The 23,514-nt window shown below is 51.0% G+C and overlaps 3 protein-coding genes across 3 annotated transcripts in view; 1 reads left to right on the top strand and 2 right to left on the bottom strand.

The window, feature by feature from the left end:
• Nucleotides 1–15,622, bottom strand: part of LOC131209497 (cGMP-dependent 3',5'-cyclic phosphodiesterase-like) — a 33,601-nt gene extending 17,979 nt beyond the window's left edge. The window contains exons 1-4 of the mRNA XM_058202581.1: nt 15,299–15,622; nt 14,208–14,324; nt 4,803–4,898; nt 32–291 (exon numbers count right to left, since the gene is read on the bottom strand). Of these exons, the coding sequence (XP_058058564.1) occupies nt 32–291; nt 4,803–4,898; nt 14,208–14,324; nt 15,299–15,604 (779 nt within the window). The 5' untranslated portion in view covers nt 15,605–15,622. The remainder of the gene's footprint in view (nt 1–31; nt 292–4,802; nt 4,899–14,207; nt 14,325–15,298) is intronic.
• Nucleotides 15,623–18,697: 3,075 nt separating this feature from the next.
• On the top strand, nt 18,698–19,823 carry LOC131207873 (serine/arginine-rich splicing factor 7-like). Its single transcript, XM_058200506.1, has 3 exons — nt 18,698–18,952; nt 19,091–19,494; nt 19,709–19,823. Exons 1-3 carry the CDS (start codon nt 18,950–18,952, stop codon nt 19,821–19,823), a joined length of 522 nt encoding a protein of 173 aa, XP_058056489.1. The 5' UTR covers nt 18,698–18,949.
• Nucleotides 19,824–22,385: 2,562 nt separating this feature from the next.
• Nucleotides 22,386–23,452, bottom strand: LOC131211025 (thyrostimulin beta-5 subunit). The gene is made up of 2 exons (XM_058204363.1): nt 22,926–23,452; nt 22,386–22,860 (listed from the first exon to the last, which is right to left on the bottom strand). The coding sequence occupies exons 1-2, from the start codon at nt 23,316–23,318 to the stop codon at nt 22,750–22,752; spliced, it is 504 nt and encodes a 167-aa protein (XP_058060346.1). The 5' UTR covers nt 23,319–23,452; the 3' UTR covers nt 22,386–22,749.
• Between the last annotated feature and the right edge of the window lie 62 nt (nt 23,453–23,514).

Here is a 23,514-nt window from a genome sequence, read left to right as displayed (position 1 = left end):
CACGAGAGTGTGACTTCCTGCTTACACGTACCGGAACGTATCGTCGATGTAGAACTGATTGCGGGACCTGGACGTGCTGTCACCGGCAATGCACACGAACAGCGCTATCTGCTGCTGCTGTGCGGTTCCTGTTGCGCCATTCTGCTGTTGCGTCGGTTGGCAGCCGGCAAAGTTCAGGTCGTTCAACGATGACGTCGACGATGCGGATGCCGTCGAGGTCTGCGACTGCAGCTTGCTGACCTTCGGCCCGAGGATGTCGTAGATCAGCGTGTTGTGCTTGTTGCCGACGACCTGTGCGAAGAGAAAACGATGGATGCGGCATGAGTAAGCGTGACGGACCGCTCAGTGACGTCAAACTCTCACAAGACCTGACCACGAGAACTGACCACGGACGGGGAGTACGACGACACACACGACCCCCTTTCGTGGGGTGTTAATTTCCAGCTCGAAACGTCACCTGCCAGCCACAACGCCATCGACGCAGTGACTCAAGAGGCCCCAAGAGGCGCGTTGAAGAAGAGCGGAAGAAGATAATGCCTTTGCGAGACAATAAATTATGCTGGCGGGTTTATTGAGCCGGGCAGCTCGGCCCGTGTCATATCTGGCCACGATCTGCCACGGCGCAATAGTCACATAAAATTTGCTTATCCCAGCCAAAAACCAGACGCGAAATAAAAACGGCGCGAAATTAATTAGCTCTTACGAGACGTTGTCGCTGCGGCATCCGAAGACGATAGACGAATTTGGCTCACTTTTAATGATAAAGTTCGGACGAAACGGCCCAGCTAATGGTTTCACCCTGGCCCGGGGGGCGGTACCAGTGGATATTTAATTTAAAATTAATTTCTGCCCATTTCTAGCTGGATGGCGTGCCGTAACGAAGCGTAACGCATCGTTACGGAGCTGTTCTAGTGTCTGGTGGCGCGCGGCCAGCGAAGTGAACGGAAAAAGGGAAAAAGGCACTTAATCGAATCAGCCCCATTACTACTCGGGACCAGCATTCATTATGCTGTTTCACTTTGAGCATTATGCCCTCAAGTGGGTCGCGCTTACGTTGTGCCATTGCTATCGATTTTTCCGAACAGCGCTCGGCGACCGGAGAAGAAGATTTCGATTTCATCCGAAACATAGTTTCGGAAGTGCCTCATTTTGGACAGAAAGTAATCGCCCAAAAGCGATTGATTATCGACTGCGGCGACGGCGGTGTCGTCGTTCCCGAAGAAGTCGCTATCTTTTAAAGAAGCGCACAAAAGTTTTGAGCGCAAAATCGCCCGCGCGGCGGATAAGATAAGATAAGGGAGGTTAGAAACCCAGCGACCCAGAGACGGTGAACCACGGAACGCGGCACAGTGAAACCCAGCTTTCGGGAGTCTAGGTGCGGAACTAGTGGTCCTGCTAGGTCACCTGCATTGCATCAGACCGTGGCTCGAATAATGAACGGTTAACACGATCGGCTGGCAACAGGTTAACAGTTAACCGATTCTGCGTGCCACGTTTGAAACGGGTTTAAAATTATCGGGCGTGAGTCAAACGTAGCGTTTGAATGCTGCAGCGATCGGATCGCGCAGCATTGCGTCATGTTGGGGGGCCGCAATGCGGTCCCCAGTCGGGTCGGCTTGCAAAGCAACAGGAGTCGGAATGATGAAATCGTGGATTCAACATTTCCGTGACGTGGCACAATTCGCCTGGATGGGCACAATGCAGGGCACATTAAGGCATAAGAGGTCAAATTTAAAAAACCCGCCTTTCGGTTGACCTACTTTTCCTCTTACCAACCTCCGGTTTCGAGAGCACAAAATTGTACCGAAGCAGCATCAAAGCCACGCGCGACTGCTTCGCGGCAAAAGCGAGTCCTTGCCCGGTACCGCACGCTGGTGCTTAAGATGACTCTCGTCAGGACTCACGGACCACTCACTGGGGTAATGCTGGAGAAGAGGCCACCCCACCAGTGCCTGATGATGATGATGACGATGATGGTGCGATTATGCGCGCGAAGGTTCGCTACCGAAGGTGCAACAGCCCCGTCTGCCCAAGCCGGGCACTTCCGGTGTACGACCTTTGCCCGGGGGGTAAACGATGCAACACCTGACCTCTTCCACACTTAGTCGCGTGCCGGGCACAACCGGATGCCATAAATCTTCCGTGCGGGACACGACAGCAGCACGAAATGGAAGGCACCGGGTGCAGCACAAAGCGCACTACACAACACGGCCGGAGCCAGTGGCATTCGTGGCAGTGAGTGTTGTTTAAGCAATTAAAATTGCAATTGGATAAAAGCCGGGCCCGCTGCATCCGGCTAAATAGATGCACGCCGCTCGGGTCCTGGCGGTGCTGGTGAAAAATCTTTCTAAAGCACCATGCGGTTAATTTCAACCGGAAACCGGACCCAAATGGCGGCCTTGCATGCGCATGCGATTATTCACCGCTTCCGGACCATTAAGGAGGTGACGTGACGATTTATTACCGAACGGATCCAGCAGCTTGCGCCCGTTTGAACTTTTTTTCACCGGGTTGGAACATAATTTATTCAAAGCAACACTCACCGAGGATTAAAGCAGCGGAATCCACCAGCATAATCGGCCCCCCGTGGTGATAAATCATCCGAAGCGAATCCAGGCGTGAGTTCCCCGAAATTCGAGATCCAATCTCGCTCTACGCCCTATGACACAACACACACTCGGGCTGGGAAACTTTGTTTGATTTCAGCCGCCGTCCGTCGGCACGCCGTCAGCCTTAACTTTGACGGTTATTAATTATTTTCACCAGCCGGTACCGGCCGGAGCGTTCGTGGCCTTCGCGGAAGCGCCTCGAAGCCGGGCGTCAAACGGAGCGTATAACCATTGCATAGTGATGCCGCCGCCGGAAGAGATTGAAAGTGACCTGGCGCAACAAAACAAAAAAACCGGCAAAAAATCGGCCGGATTTGATGGCCTGCCTGAGGGTGGGCATTGTTGGAAAAAGTTTTGCGAGGCTATCCCCCTGGGGGGGCGCTGTCCCTTCTTCGGGGTCTTAAAAGCCGGACAGCAGGGGAAAAAAATGCGTAAAATCGATAATCTCCTTCACAGAGACAATGGCCATCATGACCATCGGCAGCACGCAACTAAACGCTGGCCGTCCCGGTTGGAATCGGGAAGCTTATTAAATTTATCCCGCCTAAATACTATCCCCGTCGCATAAGCCCATAATTTCCCGGTGGGCCCATGGCTCCAGACATCCTGATCCGGCTCCCGCACGGCTGGATGGGTGGCTGGCGACGTGGAAAAACGTCGCACAAAGCACCAGAAGAAATAATCCCTGTACCCGCCGCCGACCGGAATCTCATTTCATGGCGGTTGCGTTAATGTGGGATCCAATTTGCGATTAAATTTCTCCGGAGGTTCCTCGCTCCGGGTCACCCCGCGGTCCAGATAAAGGATTGGCCTCTGCTTCGGCACGTGTCCATCACCAGACACCAGGAGGAGGACCATGCGAAGGATTGCTTGCGACACATCGGCCCGAGCACCGAAAGGCTCGACTTCTGAGCGCACTTCAACGGACAGGACACGACGACAAGCCGGCCAACGGGTAATAAATATTATGTTCCACACAATTTACTCAACGAACGACGCTTGAACCGCTCACGTCGGCTCGGGTGTGTCTTCGGTCCAGTGGTCGATGATTGGTTTCCACAGCAGATCCCATTACACCAATAGGATAGACAGCGGAAGTGTCCTGTGTTGTCAAGTGACGCAGCTTGAGCCCCGGGCCGGATATTGGCCCAAACCGGATACGGTTTAATAATCTCGTCGCCCGTGTGTGCCGGGAGGTCCAATAAAACTCGGGCACCGGAACCCTTCTGTCTGGTTTTGAGTTTTGATTTTCGGTTGTTGGGCCCCATCGATACGGCAAGTGACATTCGCGATACGTCGTGGCAGCAGTAACTTATCACGACGGACCGGACGCATCCGGCGCGTGAATGGGTTAATGGACCAAAAATAGCCGCCATCGCTCGGTTGGTGGCAATAAACACACCCCGTTCAACGCACCCAAATCAATCTCCGCAATTTACGGCTGCATCGCATCCCGGTGGTGCCCCAGTGCAACCGGTAATGGGTTCCCCGTCGAGGATTCGGAACATCATCAGCGCCTGGTTTATGGCACCGACACCGTGCTGGCCCCGTTTGAGTGCAGAGCAAAGTGCCTATTTCTGCGCGATTTTTACTGTGACATGCGACGGCCATATTTTCACAAGCGAAACGGTCCAATTCACGACGCGCACATTCACTCCCCGAGCCGGATCATCCACACCCTTCGCACGACCCACCAAGCGTCTCCATTCGGCAACTCCTTGGCGGTCGGGGATGTGATGTCTGGCTGGGATGGGCAAGACGGCACCCCGGGACGAAATTGCTACAATTTACAGTGCCAACGCCAGCGGAGCACGCTACGTCCTCCATTCGCTTCCTTGCGGTTTGCCGCTCCTTTCGTTCCTCTTAAGGAGATGTTTTTGCTCGCCGTCGTCGCTCGCGTAAACTGGCACTTTGCCAAACCGGGCCCCGTCACCTAGGACCTTGAAAACTCCTCACGCGAGAGAGAGAGAGAGTCGGCGTGTCCCTGACATTGGAGTCCCGCCAGGGATGATGCCGTTGCGGCATGACGTCGGAACGCGATGGTCGGATTTGGTGTGCCGTCGTATTTCTTTAAATCGTGGTAAATAAATTTATTTTCGTGGCATAAACCGAATAACGATGGATGATAATGCTCACCCCCAGTTAGGGTGAGAGAGAGAGAGAGAGAGCTCCACCTAGGTTGAATACTCTTACCATTTCGATCACCTCGGAGAAGTCCTTATTCAGGTCGTCGATCACGAACGGGTAGCCGTTGTGGTGGGAGCCGCTGCGGAAATGTGACGAATTTATCTGCGAATTGAAAGAGACAGAGAATAAAAGAGAGAGAGAGAGGAGAGTAGATAAATAAACGCATAAAATTGCATATTCATTTCACATTCACTGAGCCGGCCACATGAAAACGAATAATAATTATGCTGTCGTCGGTCGGTAGTGCTGCCGTCAAAGCCAAAGCCCCATATCCTGACGCCAGGCGGACTCGAGTAGGCCTTGAATGGCAACGACCGTAATCAACGGTGCCAATCACATATCCGGGGCCAGGCGGCGGCATTGTTTCGTTCGCAGCGGGAATGAATCTCATGCATGTGCGTACGAGAGGCCCCTGTTTGATCCTGCCTTCGGCACAACCCTTTACCCCCACCGAAAACCGGAACCACTTGACCGGAACTCGCATCGGTCCGGGGATCGGTGGTGTTTCAGTTTTCCACGTGATTTAGTCCCGGTACGCACCAATGCACCGTGGCAGGACGACCGACCGAGACCGGTTTTGATTGATGTTGATCTCTCTCTGCCGGTGGAGGAGTGCTGTGTCCGACCAAGGCTTGGGTGAGTCTCGATGACAGTCCTCGGTTGGCCGAGTCAGGCCGGGTGAGTCAGTCAAATGAAATATGCCATAACGCAGGACCCTCGCGTGACGGAGCTACTCCAAGCGGTGCTCGCTATGACATGGATCATCATCTTTCGAGGCGGAACCGTTTAAACGTCCACGGTCCGGTGACTGAGTGACTCCCAATTGGGCAGCACTTGTACAGGGATTTTTTATGTTTGTGTATGTATTCTGACAGTCGAGATTCGTCTCGGTTCTGCTGGAGATGATTTATTTTAAAACGACTCTGTTATGACCCATGTTTTACGTCGTACGGTTGTGAGATAGTTAAATTTATTCTTTTTTTACTTAAAGTGTGTCCATGTTTCGGGACTACAAATTGCAATAATCAAATGCTCAGCACTTCATGAAATCCAACACCCGGCGTGCGCTTCAACATTGGCCCTCTGTTTTTGGTGAATATCCTCAACCAGTAAAGCGGCCAAGGTAGCTAATTTTAATAGAAAAAAGATTGAATTCCCCAGCACCGACTTCCCTTCGCCGTTATGAGGCAACCGTTATTATGAACCTTGAGGTTCTCGGCGCCATATCTTTAAATGAAATTTTTGCTTCAATGGAAAATTGCTTCCATCTAAACAAAATATTTGAATTTCGAAGCAATAATAAATTTGTATCAGATTAAAAAAGGAAGTCACCATAGTCACACCTCACCAGAGAACACCAGACCTGTTATGCTTGGTTTGGCATCTTCCAACGGCCATTCTTTGGCGTCATCCACCCTGTCATGCACCGACACATTTGACGACACTGCCCGGGCCGGGGGTACGCTAATCCCACCTGCCCGGCAATGGCTTAGAACCTGAAAGCGAGATAATGGAAGGACTCGCACCGTCCAGTCAATTTTGCTCCGTTTGCTAATGTATGGTAATCCCCGCATAAATTGAAAACTTACTCAAATGCCGGATTAGGGCTGTTGTGCTTGTTGTCTACGGCCAGCACTCCATCATCTCATCGGTCCCTTCCCCCGACCCCGACTCCGTTGGGGCGAACCTTCGTCACTTGACGATAAACAGCTGGCCGGCCAATCGAGATAGTGAAGTAACAAACACAAAGAGACCGAAAGAAAGATGAGGCCTCCCGACGAGTGGTCGCTTCCCGAAAACACTGGGACGGGATAATGAGGGTATAATACAGGTTTTATTTTACTTTGGAACGGCCTAGCACCTTCTGTTTCCCATAAATGTCACACGCATAAGGCACACGACAGGGTCCAAAATCTAACACCATCGTCATGCGATCGTCTAGTTTACGGGACTCGTCCAGCCAGGCGACTCCACCGACAGCGAAGTGGAGAGAGCTCGTGTAGCATGTATTTTTGGCAGATTGCTTGTGCGGTGGCGACATCCTCCAGCTGGGGCGAGATTAACGAATGCAGTTCACGTCCACGTCCGAAATAGTCCTAGTCTGGCCGCATCGGAATGTGGCCCATCATACGACACCGGCGTCAGCAGAGCTTAACGTGCAGATCGCTGGCGATGGAACTACCTAAGGCAGCGAGAGCCCCAAAAACACGTCTAATTCGCTCCGAGCGAAGGCTCGAAAGGACTCGTCGCCAGTTTGGACGGTTGGATGCGTCGTTGTTACTGCTTCTTCCCATCCCTGGGCTGGTCCCATTCGGTCTGCGTTTTTTAAGGGAAATCCCTTTGGCGCCTGGTGCGTAAGGTCTCACGTTGGACAGCGGCTTGCAATTTTTGCCACGTAACCAACCGGTAGAGCACCGCGGCCGCAACATTTCAATAGTCGGCCGGATGGGGTGGACTTTCGTGCTGTGACATGCTTCCTGGCCAACCCCGGGGGGGTATAACGGCTTGATTTATGTCGATTGCAGGAAGTTACTAGGCTTTGTTCTTATCGATCTAGTCGAGCCCCATCATTCGGTGAGAATGAGAATGATGCTCGGGGTTTCATGGTTCTTGGCCGAGACGATGCCTAAGCTCCCGAAAGGACTCAAGATTGAATTCGTTCTTTCGGTGCCCCATTCGGGCATTCGGGTCGATCGATTAACTTCACTTCATACAGTGGGAAAAAGGGTTTCGCAGGGTTTACAGTGCAAAAATTAAACTCAAACAACATTTAGCGGTTCGGTGGCCAACGGTGAGGAATCAAGGGCCACTAAAGTCAAACACCGTTGCACGCCATTTATCAGCGGCAAGTTCTAAGCGAACGGGGCCCAGTGTTGCGCTGTGCCGGGACTCTGGCAACGGACCAACATTCGCATTCGGTTCGGGCAAGGACTTTACCGTCGATAAGCAACTCCGGTGGCCACCAGCGAGAGAAAGCCATTTGTTTTGTGGCTCGCGGAAAAGTGTGGAAATGGGTTTGACGTAGCGCTTATGGGAAAGTGGGACCCGTGGTGTTGAGTGGAGCAACATTTTTCTACCCACTGGCAATGGCATGATAAATTGACTAAAAGTCCACAGTGCACCGGGCATCGAAAGCGAACGTTGAAGTTGAAGCAGACAGTACGACGATAATGAATAGTCCTGTGCGCCCGGGATGAAGGGGTTTCGCAGAGAACTTTCTAGTGCACGATCGTGGAAACTAAGTGGAAGTGGAAGTTTCGTAAAACTCGAATAATGGTATCGCCGCGGTGAAAGCGCATTTTCGAGAACCGCTTCGAACTAACTACTTCGATTTGTAACGAGGCCCCCCGTCAGTTCTCGATTCAAACCACCGCCATCAAAAGGGGCCTCATCATGGGTAAACATATGATCAGCCCATCACCCAAGGGTCACTTTATCACGCAATGCAGCGCTTCCGATCGATGAATGAAAGTAAAACAGCGGACACAGGCTCGGGCTCGTGCCGTAATCACATTACGGCCACACAAACATCGCCCGGCACCGACAATGTAACATCAGTGGGCCCCACAATTGCACAACAGCGACCACCGGGGGCACCCTTACAATGCGAATGGTGATTGCAACGGGGCAACGGACAGAGGGCATGAAATATTCCCACCCGGCAGCCACCCACCAGTTGCATGGCCAACGATGCAACAACCATTTTCCTGCGGTTTGCGCGAGTTCTCGGGAAAAACACGCCCACGAAACTCGCCCAGTAGCGGTGGCAAACCACCTACACTCTGTCACTGAGGTTTGGTTGACAACCACGTAATTGATTTACCAAACTTTCGCTTTAATACACTGATCATGAGCGCCAGGCAGGACGTTTAAAGATCAGTCTTCGGGTCGTTAGGATGATTGGAAACTCAATTTCATCCAGCCCTAGTGACCCTTGTCGAGGGAACTCGATTCAAGTTTCGAAACAATCGATATGCTCAATGAGGTGGCACTACAACAACATGCGCTCCGGAATGGAGTTAACATACAGCACTTATTTCATTACCCAACCGGCAATTATTCGACCTCGGTTGAATCAATTGATCGGCAATCGGTTTTCGACCACAGAGAATACTCCTAGCGGGGGTCAGCGTAGCAAAGGGAAGATTTATTTTAGGTTCAACAATGTATATTGTTGAGGACAAAACACAAAAGCATATGGTTGCCCTCATGCAGAATATATTTACTGAACCAGACGATTGAGACGCCATATTAATTCCGGTCGATACATGGCAACGCGTTTTACGTCCTCTTTTCCGGCCAACAATAATGTTATCGATCGAGAATAACGAGCAAAAAAGGCACAGAAAAATGTAAAAAATATGATCGACCGAAGCACCCGATATGTTGTCCGTATGCAACGCTCCCCGTGCAATGGCAACATTTTTGACAGCAGCACACCCTTCAGTCAAGACGCCCAACAACAACAGCAACAGCAGCAGTAGCTTACACGGCCGTTCGGCCGATGGATGGATGGCAGAGACCGGCCGCACTCACCAAGAGGTTCATTTTTATTGCTTCGTTCATACTTCCGTGTAGGCGCCATCCGCCAAAAAAACCTTTTCATTCACAACCCGTGGCGGCGGCCCATGTGCGGCGTGGTGGCCGACAAGGACGCTGACGCAATCTCGAACGGCGGGCGGGCGGGCTAGAAAAACCGAAACTGACAGCTTTTTGAAATATTATCGTATTACACACCGGTTCCCTCTTTTTGCCTGAATTTGATGGCCCGAATCACGTCAAATCTGCCGTTTATCTCGCCCCAGTGGCTTGGCGTGCTGGCGTTATGCTCGACTGGCCACGATTATAAGCGCATTAGAGCGGCGCCGATGAAGGCAATTTTTAAAATCACAACACACGGGGAGCAGTATGCAAAAGGAGGTCGGAAACATGGCACGAGCAAGTCACGTTTCAATGTTACATTTTTACCTGCTGGAAAATTGGGGCTAGCTCCATGCTCAACTCCCGAGCCCGAGCGATCCCAATCGATAGTTTCAACTGAGCCTGCGGCCCGTCGGTCGCTAGCAATCGCCACTGGACAAACCTCGTTCGCCAATTGAGTCCCGGCACGACAACCAACGAGCTGATTGCTCTCAATCAGCAGATGATGATGCTATCCATCACTCACAGAATATACATTTTTCTATCACACCCAGGGAGCCTTCTGTGCCATTGGTGACCAGAGACAAGCACACCACCGCTGGGGCCGAGAGGATCCTTTCAGTGAGAAAGTGAGTGGTCGGAACAAAAAAAAAAACGAACCACACCGTGCGGCGGGACGTGACGTAACGGCACAGTTAAAATGTCCTTTTCCTTTTAAGCTCCGCGCTTCGGATGTCGGCTGAGTAATTGATGCTTCCGCGGCCGTATCTTAATTGTGATCTAAACAAGCGGCCTTACGAATTAAAATCCTTGATGGCTCCCCACCGGAGTTGGGTAACGGTTGGCTCTAGGCTTCTCATTAGTTGAAGGATTCCAGGGGCCTTCGTGGCGAACAAGCAAAACCCCTGTTTCCGTGTCATCGGTGGTGTTCGGGTCACAAATGAGTCACCAATTACCAGTGATGATCTTATGATGTTTGCCTCAAACGTGAGATAACAGCACGGCCTTAGCGATTCCAAAGAATCACCCAATTACATCTGTATCACCATAAGCACGCAATTTTTTAACTTATGGCCCCCTGGAACGGCACAAGCCAAACGGTGCGCTCTAACGATTCTCGGATCTCCTTTGTTGTTGGAAAGAGTGAATCAACCCGCAGGTTGTAAAGATTCGGACAACCATCCCAAATGAGATAAAAACCGAGAGAGACAGACTCGTGCACCCAAAAGATATCCCTGAATCATTCGCTAAGAAGATAACAACGGGGGCCAAACAAGCTGAAACACAGCTCCACGCAAGCAGGTAATTTGAAGTAACTATAAGAAACAATAAAAACAAAGCCTCCACGGTCTAATGACAGAAGCGAATGGGGCAACTGCAACCCCACGGCGGCCGAAAAAGTGGGGGAAAAAACATCCCTCGAAACCCAACTTCGCCGTTTAAATTATCTTCGACCGGTGGCCAAACCGACCGCCCGTGAGTACGCTTAGATGATGATTGTTCATTTTGATAAGAGAGTCCCGATGTCGGCACCAAAAAACGCCGGACAGCGGTCATCGCGTGTTGAGCCTCAAAAAGTCGCGTTTCCTGAGTTGCCCTGATGGGAAGGGAATACCACAAAAAAATGGCGTCATTCCTTAACCCCGGAATCCACGGCGGGGATGACGTGGTTGAGCCGAATGTGCACCGTATGTTCCAATCCCTTTCGACTCCCGTAGTGACGTCAATTGGCGGCGGGAGGAATGCTATTCATCGAGCGATATCAACCGCGATCGGGAAGGTCGCTCGGAACTCCTGCCCCCTCAAGAAACCATCGTCACCAGAGAACGTGCGGAGCCGCACGGATGCCGTCTTGCCTTCGAAGGGTTACGTACAGGCTACAGCGCGTGTATCGGGGACTCTTCCTCAACCCGGTCGGCCGGTTGGTTCGGAGGCAAAACAAACAGCATTGCCTTGAAAAGAAGGAACCTGGAAGCAAAAAACGGACACTTTGGGTTATCGGGATATTAAAACACACACAGTGAAACGCTGGCAGCCAGCGGCAAAAGAAAGGCTCCGGGGAAGCGTGGAAGATGTTTACCGCTTTATCATGAAATTTTGCTTGGTCTCCGTGTTTTTTCCGTCCACTGGGCCAGCCACAGGACCCCTCCGGTCGCTGGTTGTTTATGGGTTTTTCTCGCCAAGAAAGACCTTCGGGGGAAGATGAAATGACTAACATCGGCGCACCACCACTGGACGCCACCGGAAATGGCCGGAGGGCCATTGCAGCGTATTGAGGGCGCGTGACGTGTTTGGGTGCGAAATTTATGGCCATCATCCGGGACCGAATACTATGGAACGGATTAGGGAACCATTTCATTTAGTTTTTTTTCTCACTAGGCCAAATATCAATCAATTGATTCCATCGTGAAGTAATAGAAAATAGTGGTCTCCGTTCGATGTCACAGAGCTTAGCGTATCGGAACAGCGCTTCCAACGTTAAAACTAAGCATCAATTCGACCGAATTTCCTGACTGAAACATGACCAACATCGCCCGGGATGGCAAATGGGGACGAGCCAAAGCCCAGAGGCACGTCCTTTATGTTTCTTCTTCTTCCGCTTCTCGGCCTTCTGCTCGACTGACGAACGATGAGCAAGGAACCGAGGCTTCCTTACGATTACGCTTCCCAGCTTTGTTTTCCCGCCTTTCACAGATAAACCACGTGGCCTTGAGATGCCTCCGGACGAACTCCGGTGCTGCTGCTGATAGTTACTGGCCACACATTTTGGCGCACATGCGAGACGAGAAGGTTCAAAAGTTTCCAGCCAGCCACGTCGGACCGGGATTCTTCAAATTGGCGCATCCCAGTGGAATGAGCTACCCGAGCTCCTCGGTGTGGCCGCACGTAATTTATGGAATTGGAAACAACCCCGGCTGGTGCGCTACGGAGAAGGATTACGAGATTAGATGCTTACTGCCGCACGCCGCAGTCGTTGGTTGCTTCTTGGTTTTGATTGGTTTTCCCGGTCGCCCGGGAACGATGTTCGCGTTGAACGCGGCAAGCAACTAACCCATCACGCGGGAGTGATTAGAGGAACGATTCTCCGGCGCAAGGACGTAGCTTTACTATGGGCCACCATGGTGTCGTTGCAGTCTGTTCGTGAGCATTACAAAACTTCCGCAAACAGACCGGGCCCCAGATGCTGTCTTGGAATGTGTAATGGCACGAATAAAAGCCAACGAATTCCGTAATTAAGTCAGCGTTTGCCGGGCCAGGTTAGCGCACCGGTGGGAAATCTTCCCCGATCGCAATGGCCCGTGATGAGGGATAATAAAACTATGTCGCAGGTGGCGGAGCCGATTTGAATACGTTTCACTCAATCGTATGGACTTGCCTGCTGATTAATGGATGCTAAGCTTAACGTATTTATGCCGGCGCTATTTAGTAGCGCGAGCTCGCGCTCGTCCTCGGGAGGTCCTGTTGCGCAAAGATCGAGCACGACTGGAGCGAACCCTTACCTCACCGGGGATACCGTTCGATGCCGGAACCCCAAACAAATGGCCGTACATTACGCTAAACGCCTCGCACTCGCACTGGCGTCCCAGCGTGACCGTTCCGAGGCGTCGTGGCGAATGAGGAAAATCCATTCGAGCAAATGGGAATTGATTGAAAAAGTAATTGCAGTAAGGCGTTGGCCGACCGTACATCCGGGGGCTCGACAAATTGCTCCACCCGTTTGCGGTGGGCCGAACAGCATTATTACACTAATACGGTGTGTGGCCCAGGCTGTAGCGCTGCCAAAAAAAGGATCCGAACTGCTAAGGTGGAGAGGTGCGTTGTTTGGGAACGTCGTCCAACAATTACCCGGCACGAATCGAGTAAACGTTAAACGCACGTCCGGTCAACAAGCCCAGGACCCCGGTGGGGGCAATCAATAACCAAGTCGATTGTTTTTCTTTTTACGCCAACAATTCAGATAATGGAATCAATAAATATTTGCCCGGTGGCTGTTATCGTGATAACATTATTGATCTCTTAAACAACCAAAACGGGCGTTTAATCTACTGGAACGGGTCGGGCTCGGTAAAGTTGCGCACCCAAATGCGGTATATTAAATTAACGACACCGGACGTCGGCGTATCATAATTAGAAAGGTTTCGTTTTGCTTCGTTCGGCTGCCCGGTTGATATTTCATCGGCAGATGGCTTTTCTCAAGACGTGCCGCTATTCCGACAGCGTGCCGCAAGTACGAAGCGTCACCGATCAATCTTGCTTGAAACGCTCGACCCAAATCATCTGCCCCCTAGCAGCAAAAAAAAAAAAACGGCCAACCAAACGGCGAAACACTCGGCAGTTTGTCTGATGACAGTAACAACGGCCAGTCGCCGTACGGACTACGCGGGAACTACGCCTTGCGGAGCGACTTAAACGGAGGGCGTACGCGCACCAGGGCGCATACACCGCGCACGGGACGGCCGGGAAACGAGATAACGATCGGTGGCCAAGGAGCGGGCGGGGAGCGTCTTACGACGCTACTAAGCTGTCGCGGGTGTGACGTAAATTGCGACGTCAATCTCAGCGACGCCGAGACGGATCGCACCGGGCCAGCGGCACACGCTGTATCGTTGTATCGGTGGACACGGCGACGGAAGAGTTCTCGCGTCTGGCCCCGGGTAGGTCGCGATTTGTTCGCCATTTAGCGGGAAGCAGGAACCACCACCTTCGCCCACCGCACGCACCGACCGCGCGCGATAAGCGAAGTGGACCAGCAAAACGACCGATACTTACCGAAAAGCGAATCTCCTTCTCGAGCACGTTATCGTTAATGACTTGAATGAGGCCTTCCTCGCTGGAATGCAGTATTGGCACGAGAAAAACGTACGCCGATCTCGTCAGGGCCCGTAGCTGAAAGAGAGAGAGAGAGAAGGAGGGAGGCGAAGACATTAGTGTCATTAGATTGACTGCACAAGTTGGCGGATATTTAAAGGGCACGGTGTGTTTTAATTCAGCGAAATCAAACGGCTCTCCTTGTAAGGCGCAAGTGATGTTCTGCAATAGATTAGCCATTTGGCTAGTGGACCATCAGCGACTCGCTCGACGAGCTGATGGCCGAGGGTCCCATTTTCGAGTGGTTCGATTACGCGCCCCATTACCGCCACTCGGGGGCGTAGATCGGTTTGCGTGTCCTTGGGATGTTGTGTAATTTTACAGCACAAAGCCGAGCAAACCGGAGGACCAAACGAATTCCGCCGGGTCCCATTAAAGAAGCTCCGCCGGCAGTGTGTAATGGCCCTCGGGTGTAACCAATTTGTTTTCCAGATTAATGATTTCGTTAGGAATTTATTAAAATGATACTTGCATTATGGTCTGGCATTTTGGGCAATCGTTTCACTACTTCAGTTTAGCTACTTCATCAAGGAAGTGTCATCGAAAGTCGTCACGCTTTGATAGTATTCTAAACATAGTTCAGCGGCACAGCAGACCGTCTGCAAATGGCTTTTAAACTCATCCTGCGCGCTGGCAAGGACACGGCCCGGCCCGTGTTTATACAATTCGCTGTGGTTTGCGTGCCCAATAACAAACCACGAAACCGTCGGTCGCGCGTGGAGGACGCGCCAATCTATCGAATTACGGTTACATCACGGGTACAGCCGAAGGCGAAATCATATCGAGCCCAGACAATCAACTCTCGCCGGCCGGCCCGGGAGGAGAATCTGATCTGAAGTTAATGAAGTTTGCGTGGCGGTAGAGTAATTCAATCGGCGACCGACAATCGAGCTCATTCACGCTGCCTGCGCCACCGGTTTGTCCGCGTGGCCAGTGCGCCAATCGGGCACAGCAGGCAGGGCAATTGGGATGGTGAACGGGACGGAACTTACATGAAGATTGATTTTCATTTGCAACTCCAGCGAGTTGGTGGTGGCGGACAGGGATTGGAATAGATTCAAGATAATTAGCGGATCGCATGGCTCGTACCCGGCCGCCACCGGCTGGCCGCCCTCCGGTTCGGGTTCGCCGAATCCACCGGCGCCATCCATCTCTCCCTCGATGGAGCCGCCCCCGACGATCGCGTCTTGCCGGGTCACGCCCGGCGATGTTGGTGTCGCACAATTTATCTCCGGCGTGCCGTCGCCGCGGTGTGCATCGGGGCCACTATCGGAACACTCATCTGCGTTGTAGGACATTTTTGTTTGCTTGTTTACTGATGTAGATGCGCTTCCCGCTGGCTGTTTATATTCGCGCCGGGTTTAGGCGAGGCTTAAGCGCGCTTATTCACTTGTTTGTCTTCTGCCTCTGTCTTGATAGAGGCGGCCACAATCTACTTAGCTGCCGAGTTAGCACCGCCCGCGATCGGGAAGCTGTGGCCCGGACCCGCTTTCGGTTCAATTTTTAGCACTTCCGCCGTATCCGTTCATTGCTTGCTGGTGGGTTAACGAAAACCAATTACCTCACATCGTGCAGCGTATGATAACGGCCCGATAAACGCGTAACGCAGGAGCAACACTGAACGGCACGAATCTGCGCCGGCGGCAGGATGATCGCGTAAACGGAAGCGGATTCTATGGATTGCATTCACTGCACGGCTGAAACAAAATTCTGGCCACACTGGTCACCGAGCTAGGGTAGGTACGAAAACGAAAACAAAGATATTTTAACACCTCGAGAAATGCAACTCCCAAACTCTGACAACAGCGCACGATCACATATCGCGTGTTGCTTGGATGTTACTTTTTGAAATTTTTTAAATGCCGACACCGCACACAATGGATCGTTAAGCAGTTTAAAAGCACACAGCACGGCACAGGGTGAGACCAGGAATTCGGCGGGCCGGACACAAAAACACACACAGGCACACTTTCCAAATGACACTTTTGCTCACCCCGAGATACGGGATACATCCCGGCTGCCGCCAAAAGTGACCGCCGGACACCGCACGAAGGGCACTCGACAAACAAATAAACAACTGCCGCCGAAAAAAAAAACGCAAGAAACACGAAAGAACGGTAATTGATCGATGTTTTCGATCACTTTATGTAACCACCAGCAGCCACCACCAGGAGGATTGCGTGAACGCACCGGAAAAAAGAGAATGATGAATTTGCCGGTATCCCGCGAATTCGGCCGGGTCGGGTCGACGGGTACGTCTTATCCTTTACCTTTGCGCCACATTCGCCCGCCGCCCTTACGGAAAAGGGTAATTTATTTTATTTGGTCTGTTTTAAAAACTGCCTCCGCGCTTTCACCGGGCTGCACTTCGGTAAGGATTCACACCGCGCTCCCGCGTGGTCCTGATTTGCGAGATGCACCGCCAAAATGCTGTACCATCACGGTCACGGTCGTAACTGCGAATACGCCGGTGCAATCATTTTATTCACAAACGGATCGAGATCGAGAGAACACCGACGCAACGACGCGAAGGAACAGATGCAATCCGCGCTCCGCGCGCGCGCCTACCGGACGGAAGTGAACTCTTTGACTGAGTTTTGTTTTGGTTGCACGTTCTCTCTTATCAACAAACCTGCGCACTCTGGGGAATTTGCATGCGATAAGCGGACATATTTGGGTTGTGGAAGAATTTACGGACTTTTTTCAACGTTTTTCTTCTCTTTGCATGTGATTTAATCAAGTTCAACATTTTATGTGTAATACGCGCGTTCAATGATAAATTACATTTTTTCTACATTTTAAGGTATTTCAACGCCTGAGCTATGCAATTTGCATGACACTAAAATGTTTTAATGCACAATCGAATTTCTGATAAAAATCTAATTTTTCGTCATTATTGTTTTCTTCTATAATCCAATTAAAAAATCTATATCACAAAAACTAAAATTATGGGCTTTTCACTGCCTATAACCCAATGATTTTGACTAATTTATGACATTTTACTTAGCTTACCTAAATAATGAAAAAGACATAAAGTTCATAAAGACAATATGTTTTGTGTGGCTATTTCATAGACTACATAGAGACCAGGCGCCTCCAGCAGGAAGTGTTTTTTTAAATACGGACACGTGGACACGGACGAATTGATAGGAATGCAAAATGTAGAGGAAATAATTTAAAACTATCTACATTCTAATTGTAATGCCATAATTTTATTGCGTTACCAAAGTTGAAAAACCAAAGATAGCAAAGTTTTCGTATTTCCCGATCAACATGTACAAACAATGTTTAACGTGAATATTTGGCTTTTTCATAACCAAGAAGGATCCATTGCCATTATAATAGCTGTACATTACCGTTGCAGAACTGTGCTAACGATCGGGCTAAAGTTGCAGATAAAAGTTGGTTTTAAAGTTAGTAGTTGGTTTGAAAGAGTTATTTTCATTACTCTTTCCAGTTTGACACGCAACGCAGAAGGCATAAAATTCAGATTGGTCATAGATAACTTATTTATATTTGGAAAATATAACTGAATTCCTTACTTTTTTAATTTGGTTTATGACCGCTATTTTCCCATAGTTGCTGCGGAGAGCAAACCGCTTCATAAAGTGAGAATAAAGGGTGGACAAAGAGAGCAACTTATTTACTCTCTTTTGGAGAGAACATTCGCTCACGAGAGAGCGAGCGAAAGAGAGAACAGGATAACAGCTTACGCCGCCACAAGAGAGAGAACAGGATAGCGAGATTCCAAGTAATATATTAAAAATCTTTCAATATTTTTGTTTTTTGCATGTTTTTTTATTAACTTCAACATTGTTTGTGTTTCAAGTATGATTAAAAACCTTCTATTGAAAGGTATTAAAAATGTTTGAATATTTTATTTGGGAGCATTTCTGCATTACTAAGTATGTAAATATTTCTGATAAAAATCTAACGCCTCATGAATGTAAAAGAGGAGTGTAAGGATACAAAATTATCTACTTGATTAAAGACATGGTCATGGTCAGAAAAACTAAGTTTATGGCAATGAAAAAAGCCAATAACCCAATGAAATGGAACTAATTTTAGGGTCAGTGCTATGTATTGTTTGTTTTCTAAACCGTTCTCTCTGGAAGCTTAACTTCTTTGCGAAAGGTAATGGTTATTACGGTATTCCTAAACCTTTCTATGAAATCTTTATCTACATTAAGAACATCTGAAAATATTCTTTCATACCTTAAAATGCATTTGCCGAAAAAACATAGCAAACCGAAATGTTAAATCAAATTTCGACATTCGTGCGGGCCACGAAGGGGCGCACATTTTTCACCGGGCGGCTACCCAGTGCTGTCAAACTATGTCGACTATGTCCGTCAGCGCGGCTTTTTCCTGCTAGAACAGCGACATTTGCAATTCGGACAAGCCGTTCTGTGCGTGAGGTACAAAAAAAAAGTTCTGAAAAGTGTGTCCCTCCTGGTTTCGTAGGGCGATCGAATTGTTCTCCAAACGAGCTGCAAACGGTGAAAACTCGTGCCGGCTTGAGCAGCTTTCGTGCAGTGGAAAAGCGAACCGACGAATCGCCCCGGCTGTACAGCGCAGAAAGCGTACCTTGGCGTCCAGGACGCGTGTGTTGTTTTACATTTTTTCGCTGGGCCCAGCAAAGTATGGTGAGTAACCTTTCTGCTCGGCGGTGCCACCGCCCCGCGCACGGAATTCGTGATATTAACTTAGTTGTTTAGTAAACACAGCCGTTTACGTGAATTTCTCTACTATACTTTTGAACTGCTCATCGCCGGAACACACAGTCCAAGATGTCTCGCTACCCGCACGACGCCAAGGTTTACGTCGGTGAGTTAGGTAACAACGCCAGCAAGCAGGATATCGAGGAAGCGTTCGGATACTACGGGCCGCTGCGGAACGTTTGGGTCGCCCGCAACCCGCCCGGGTTCGCGTTCGTCGAGTTCGAGGATGCGCGCGACGCAGAGGACGCGGTGCGCGGTCTGGATGGGCGGACGATTTCCGGACGCCGGGCCCGGGTAGAGCTGTCGACCGGTCGCGGAGGACGCGGTGGTGGTGGCGGTGGACGTGGCGGACCGCCCCGCGGTGGAGGTAAAGGTGGCGGCCGGTTCCAATCGGATGACCGGTGCTACGAGTGTGGTGGACGGGGCCATTTCGCCCGCGACTGCTCGCGCCGCCGTGGCCGCAAAAGGTAAGACTTGTAACATCCACCATCATTCTCCATCATCCGTACGCTACACGATCAGGTACATCCGGCGGGGTTTCAGCGGCAGTCGCTGCGCTCCTCAGCCGGCCGTAGACGAGCCTGCCCATCCATTGCGCGACGGCGTTTTCGAACCGATTATCGATTTTTTGGCTCAAACGAATCCGACACCCTTCTATATTACCGCTTCACCTTTCAACAGTAGTGTCGATAGCGCCGCCGGTACGTATGACGGTGCTACAACGCAGACACCGAAGGCCGTTCAGCATCGACGAGCATTGGTATCGGCGGTGGTGGTTGCTAGAGCCCGAGGCTAAGTAGGCATCGATTGAGTGTGCTGCGACCCGACGGTGGCTGCTGCCTTTGAAACGTTCGATTTTTCTTGTCGACCGCTGGCTGCTGTGAATCCATCTTATTATGGATCTCACGGTGCACGGGCATCCGTTTGAGAGGAAACGGGAGGAAAGAGAAGAGAGCAAGAAGTTCCGACCTGATCCGACGCCGGTTTTGCTGCCGACACCGGTGCCGCAGGTACCGAAGAAGCGCGTCCCCCCACAGAGCGAGTGTCCTCAGCGAGACGCGGCAACGTTCGTGCCTTCCGCCGTCATTCGTGTCTTCGTAAGCGTGCCGATGGCCACAGGTCTCCTTCACACAGTCACACACAGAAAATACACTCACGTGCGCGCGCACGCACGGTCAAACGTTAGTCCTCAGCGCAGTTGTTGTTCATCGTGCAACGAGCGCCACTGGCGGCGTGTGCTTCTGTGCGCCTAGAGAAAGCTCGACGTGCCCTCGTCCCCTTCTTCTCCGCACGTCGCCGTCGCCAACGTCGTCTCGCCGTCGTCGTGGTGGTCATGCTCTCGAAGCGCGCATCACGGTGCGCTTCAGGGCGAGAATTCGCTTCTTCACCTACCACCAAACCACCTTCAGTAGGAAACTTCTAGCGCTTCTAGAGCATCCTTAGTTCTGCAAGAGAATCACGGCCGACTTGATCTGTGAGTGTTTTGGTTAGTACAAACTATTTAGCATTTTCACCATCTTATTCGTTTCCATTGTTGCGTCAGTCGCTGTGGCCGACGGCTCGCGGCAGCGGCCCAGTTGCCGGACCGAGAAAGCAAAAGGATCACGAACTTTTCGTGCAAATGTACCTGTTTTTCGTTTGACACACACTTTAACCAAAGCCCCACTGCGCGGTACCGCTTTTCCGTGTTTTCTATTCGTTCGGAAGCCCGATAAGGGTACGCGCGACGTTTGGGATCACTGATCGTGAGCATTGTTAACGGAACAACACTTCCCTTTCAGCTGACTGTATGGTGGCCTTTGTTGCAGGCCAGAACCGCTCGGCGGTTGTAGGCTACCGGATGATGATGATCATGATGATGTATGGCGGCCTGGCCTGGCGAGAAACTCTCGGGCATGTGGTTGTGGCATGGAGTGCGATTTTTTCTTCTACCAATTCTTTGTCACATTCCGTGGCGTGGCTCCCAAAGATGGACGTTTTTGATGAACTGAATGATTAACTTGAATGTGAATAATACGCTCCTTTGAGTGCCATCGTTTGACCTAGATTTTGTTTACTTTGTTTTGGTTTCGTTCGACATCGCGATCCTTTACTAATTCTTTTTTGTTTCGTTCCATGGTGCACTTTACCTACTTCATCACAACCCACGTCGTCGTCGTCGCCGTCACCACTTGGATCCCAGATCTCGCAGCCGTAGCCCGCGATCCCGCTCGCGTGAGCTAAAGACTCGCTCGCGCAGCTACAGCCGTTCCCGTAGCCGTTCCCGCGAACGTGGGTCGCGCACGAAGACGACACCAAAGCGTGGTGGCGCCCAGAACCATCGCTCGCTTAGCCGTGGCGCTAGCAAATCGCCACGCCGCGCGGTGACCAGAAGTCCATCGAGAAGCCGCTCGCGCTCGCCCAAGCGCTCTGTATCGCGCTCGCAGTCGCGCTCCATGTCGCGATCGCGGTCTCGTCACCGCAACGGTGACCACGATTAAAAGTGCTGCCTCAGCCAGTCGGCCGCACTCCGTTTGGGCCGTTCTCCGAAGAAGTTGATCCTCGACCTCATTTACCTTGGCGTGCGTGCCTGTGCCGAGGGGCTAGAGAGAATGTACCCGGGAATGCACGGAGAGTGGCCGGAAGGAGACGGTCTGGTAGAATGTAATCCCCTTTTTTCAAAACACCTCCTCTTATTCATCTCGTAGCCACCCAGTGTTCGGATGGCGGAATTTCGAGCCCCTACCGAACGGATGGACCAAAAAATTTTGCGATCGCTTGACGTCACAAACAACAACATGCAACAGTAACAGGGAGCGTGTGCAAGACCACCGAGCAAGACAGAACTAGAGCAGTGGCCAGAGAAGAGAGCAGGGTTCATAATTTATAGACACAGTAATGTATCGGCTAAGATTAAGCTCGCTAGAGATTCTGAAGTTCAAACTCCCAGCACGCCCCCTTTGGGGCCAGCAACTAGCCGTTCTCTCTAGCGCGTGCGTATTGCGATGCAACCTACATCCACTGCTCACCGACGACCGAGGGCCAACCCCCGTTAGATTCAGAGACCTTTTTTACCACGCAGCTCTGTACGATTTTTCAAGTTTTCTGACGCTGTCGAACGATGTCCTTCGATGAACTGAGCTCTGTATTAGACACGAACGCATCGATTTGTAAAGGCAAGCCAGAAAAGGAATCGTATAAGAAGCCACCCGTTAATCATCCTTCTGTGTGAACATTTTAATGGACGCCCCGTGTAGATGCAGAGACTAAAGACGAGGCCCCAGACAGCTTTCCTTTCAATTATTTCATACTACAGGCTGAACGATTATTTTTTTATGATTTGTAATTACAATATGTACGGTTTGATTTACGTGACGACGACTAGGTAAGCGTTTAGCGTTGAGTGTATATGAATAAATCTAATCCGATAAACGAAAGTCTCGATACGGCCGGTCTGTTTGGGTTTGCTTACAGGATCAATATAGCAGCTTGCAAGTCGCCCCCGAAACAACTGTGACCAGTACTACTGTATTGTTTGGTGAAATAGTCTGGTATTGGCACAAAAAATAAATTCAACGTTTATTCCTTCTCTAGTTTGTTTTCAATTCTCTTGTACTTGTTATCGACCGACCACTTGCGATCTGTACATTGCCCAGGGCATTCCGGAACAACTTTCATCACGTTGAATGGCTACCGTAGGGTCGACAGGTCCGGCAGACGTTGGCTAATTCATATCCTCCCCATTATGTGTACTCCGGCTCCGTGTCCTCGTCTTCGATTTGAAAGATCTTAGTCACCGCTTCCGTGTTCAGCTGCTTCGGTCCCTCGCAACTGGTATCCGTGCTCGAGCAGGTCTGCAAACGTAGGGTAGGGTAGCTATAGCAGGATCAGCCGTACGGTCTTACCCCGCACTGCTTACCTGACAGTTGCACGATTTCGGTTCCATGTATTCGTACTGCCGCGCCTCGGGGTCCGCGTCCGGGTGGCAGTGCCTCAGCATGGCCACCGCTTTCGTGCGTCCCCCATGGACGCAAACGGGATGGTGCGAGCGTTTATACGGGAAGCGCCAGTCCGAGATTTCGTTCGAATCACACCGACCCCAGCAGGACAACACTGACACATGATCCCAACAAGTGCGGCCCTTACTATCCGTTTGCGATACGCGGTAGGTGAACAGGCGCTTGTGGCAACCGAGATACACTTGATTCGAACGATCTGTCACCTCCCTACGGGTTTCGGCGTTCGATCCTCCGAGCGACAGGATCACGCAGAGCACCGATACCAGAAGCGGACCATTCGCCGCGCTACTCATACTGGCTCTGGCGTGCCTAAAAAGGATACTAGAAACTAGCACGGACCACACTGGAGATCTCTGTCCCGCCACTTGTTACAGGATTGTTTGGCGCGCGAACGAAACGAAAACCCTACGCGGCATCACTCCGATCGTCGCTCTGTCGGGTGGATGATGCATCCAGGGACGAAATCCCGCCGTTTTATACACCCGAGTC

This window comes from Anopheles bellator, chromosome 2 (genome assembly GCF_943735745.2).
Source record: "Anopheles bellator chromosome 2, idAnoBellAS_SP24_06.2, whole genome shotgun sequence".
Lineage (NCBI taxonomy): Eukaryota > Metazoa > Arthropoda > Insecta > Diptera > Culicidae > Anopheles > Anopheles bellator.
The sequence above is the reverse complement of the archived record's forward strand: the minus strand, read 5'-3'. Positions and strand labels throughout refer to the sequence as shown.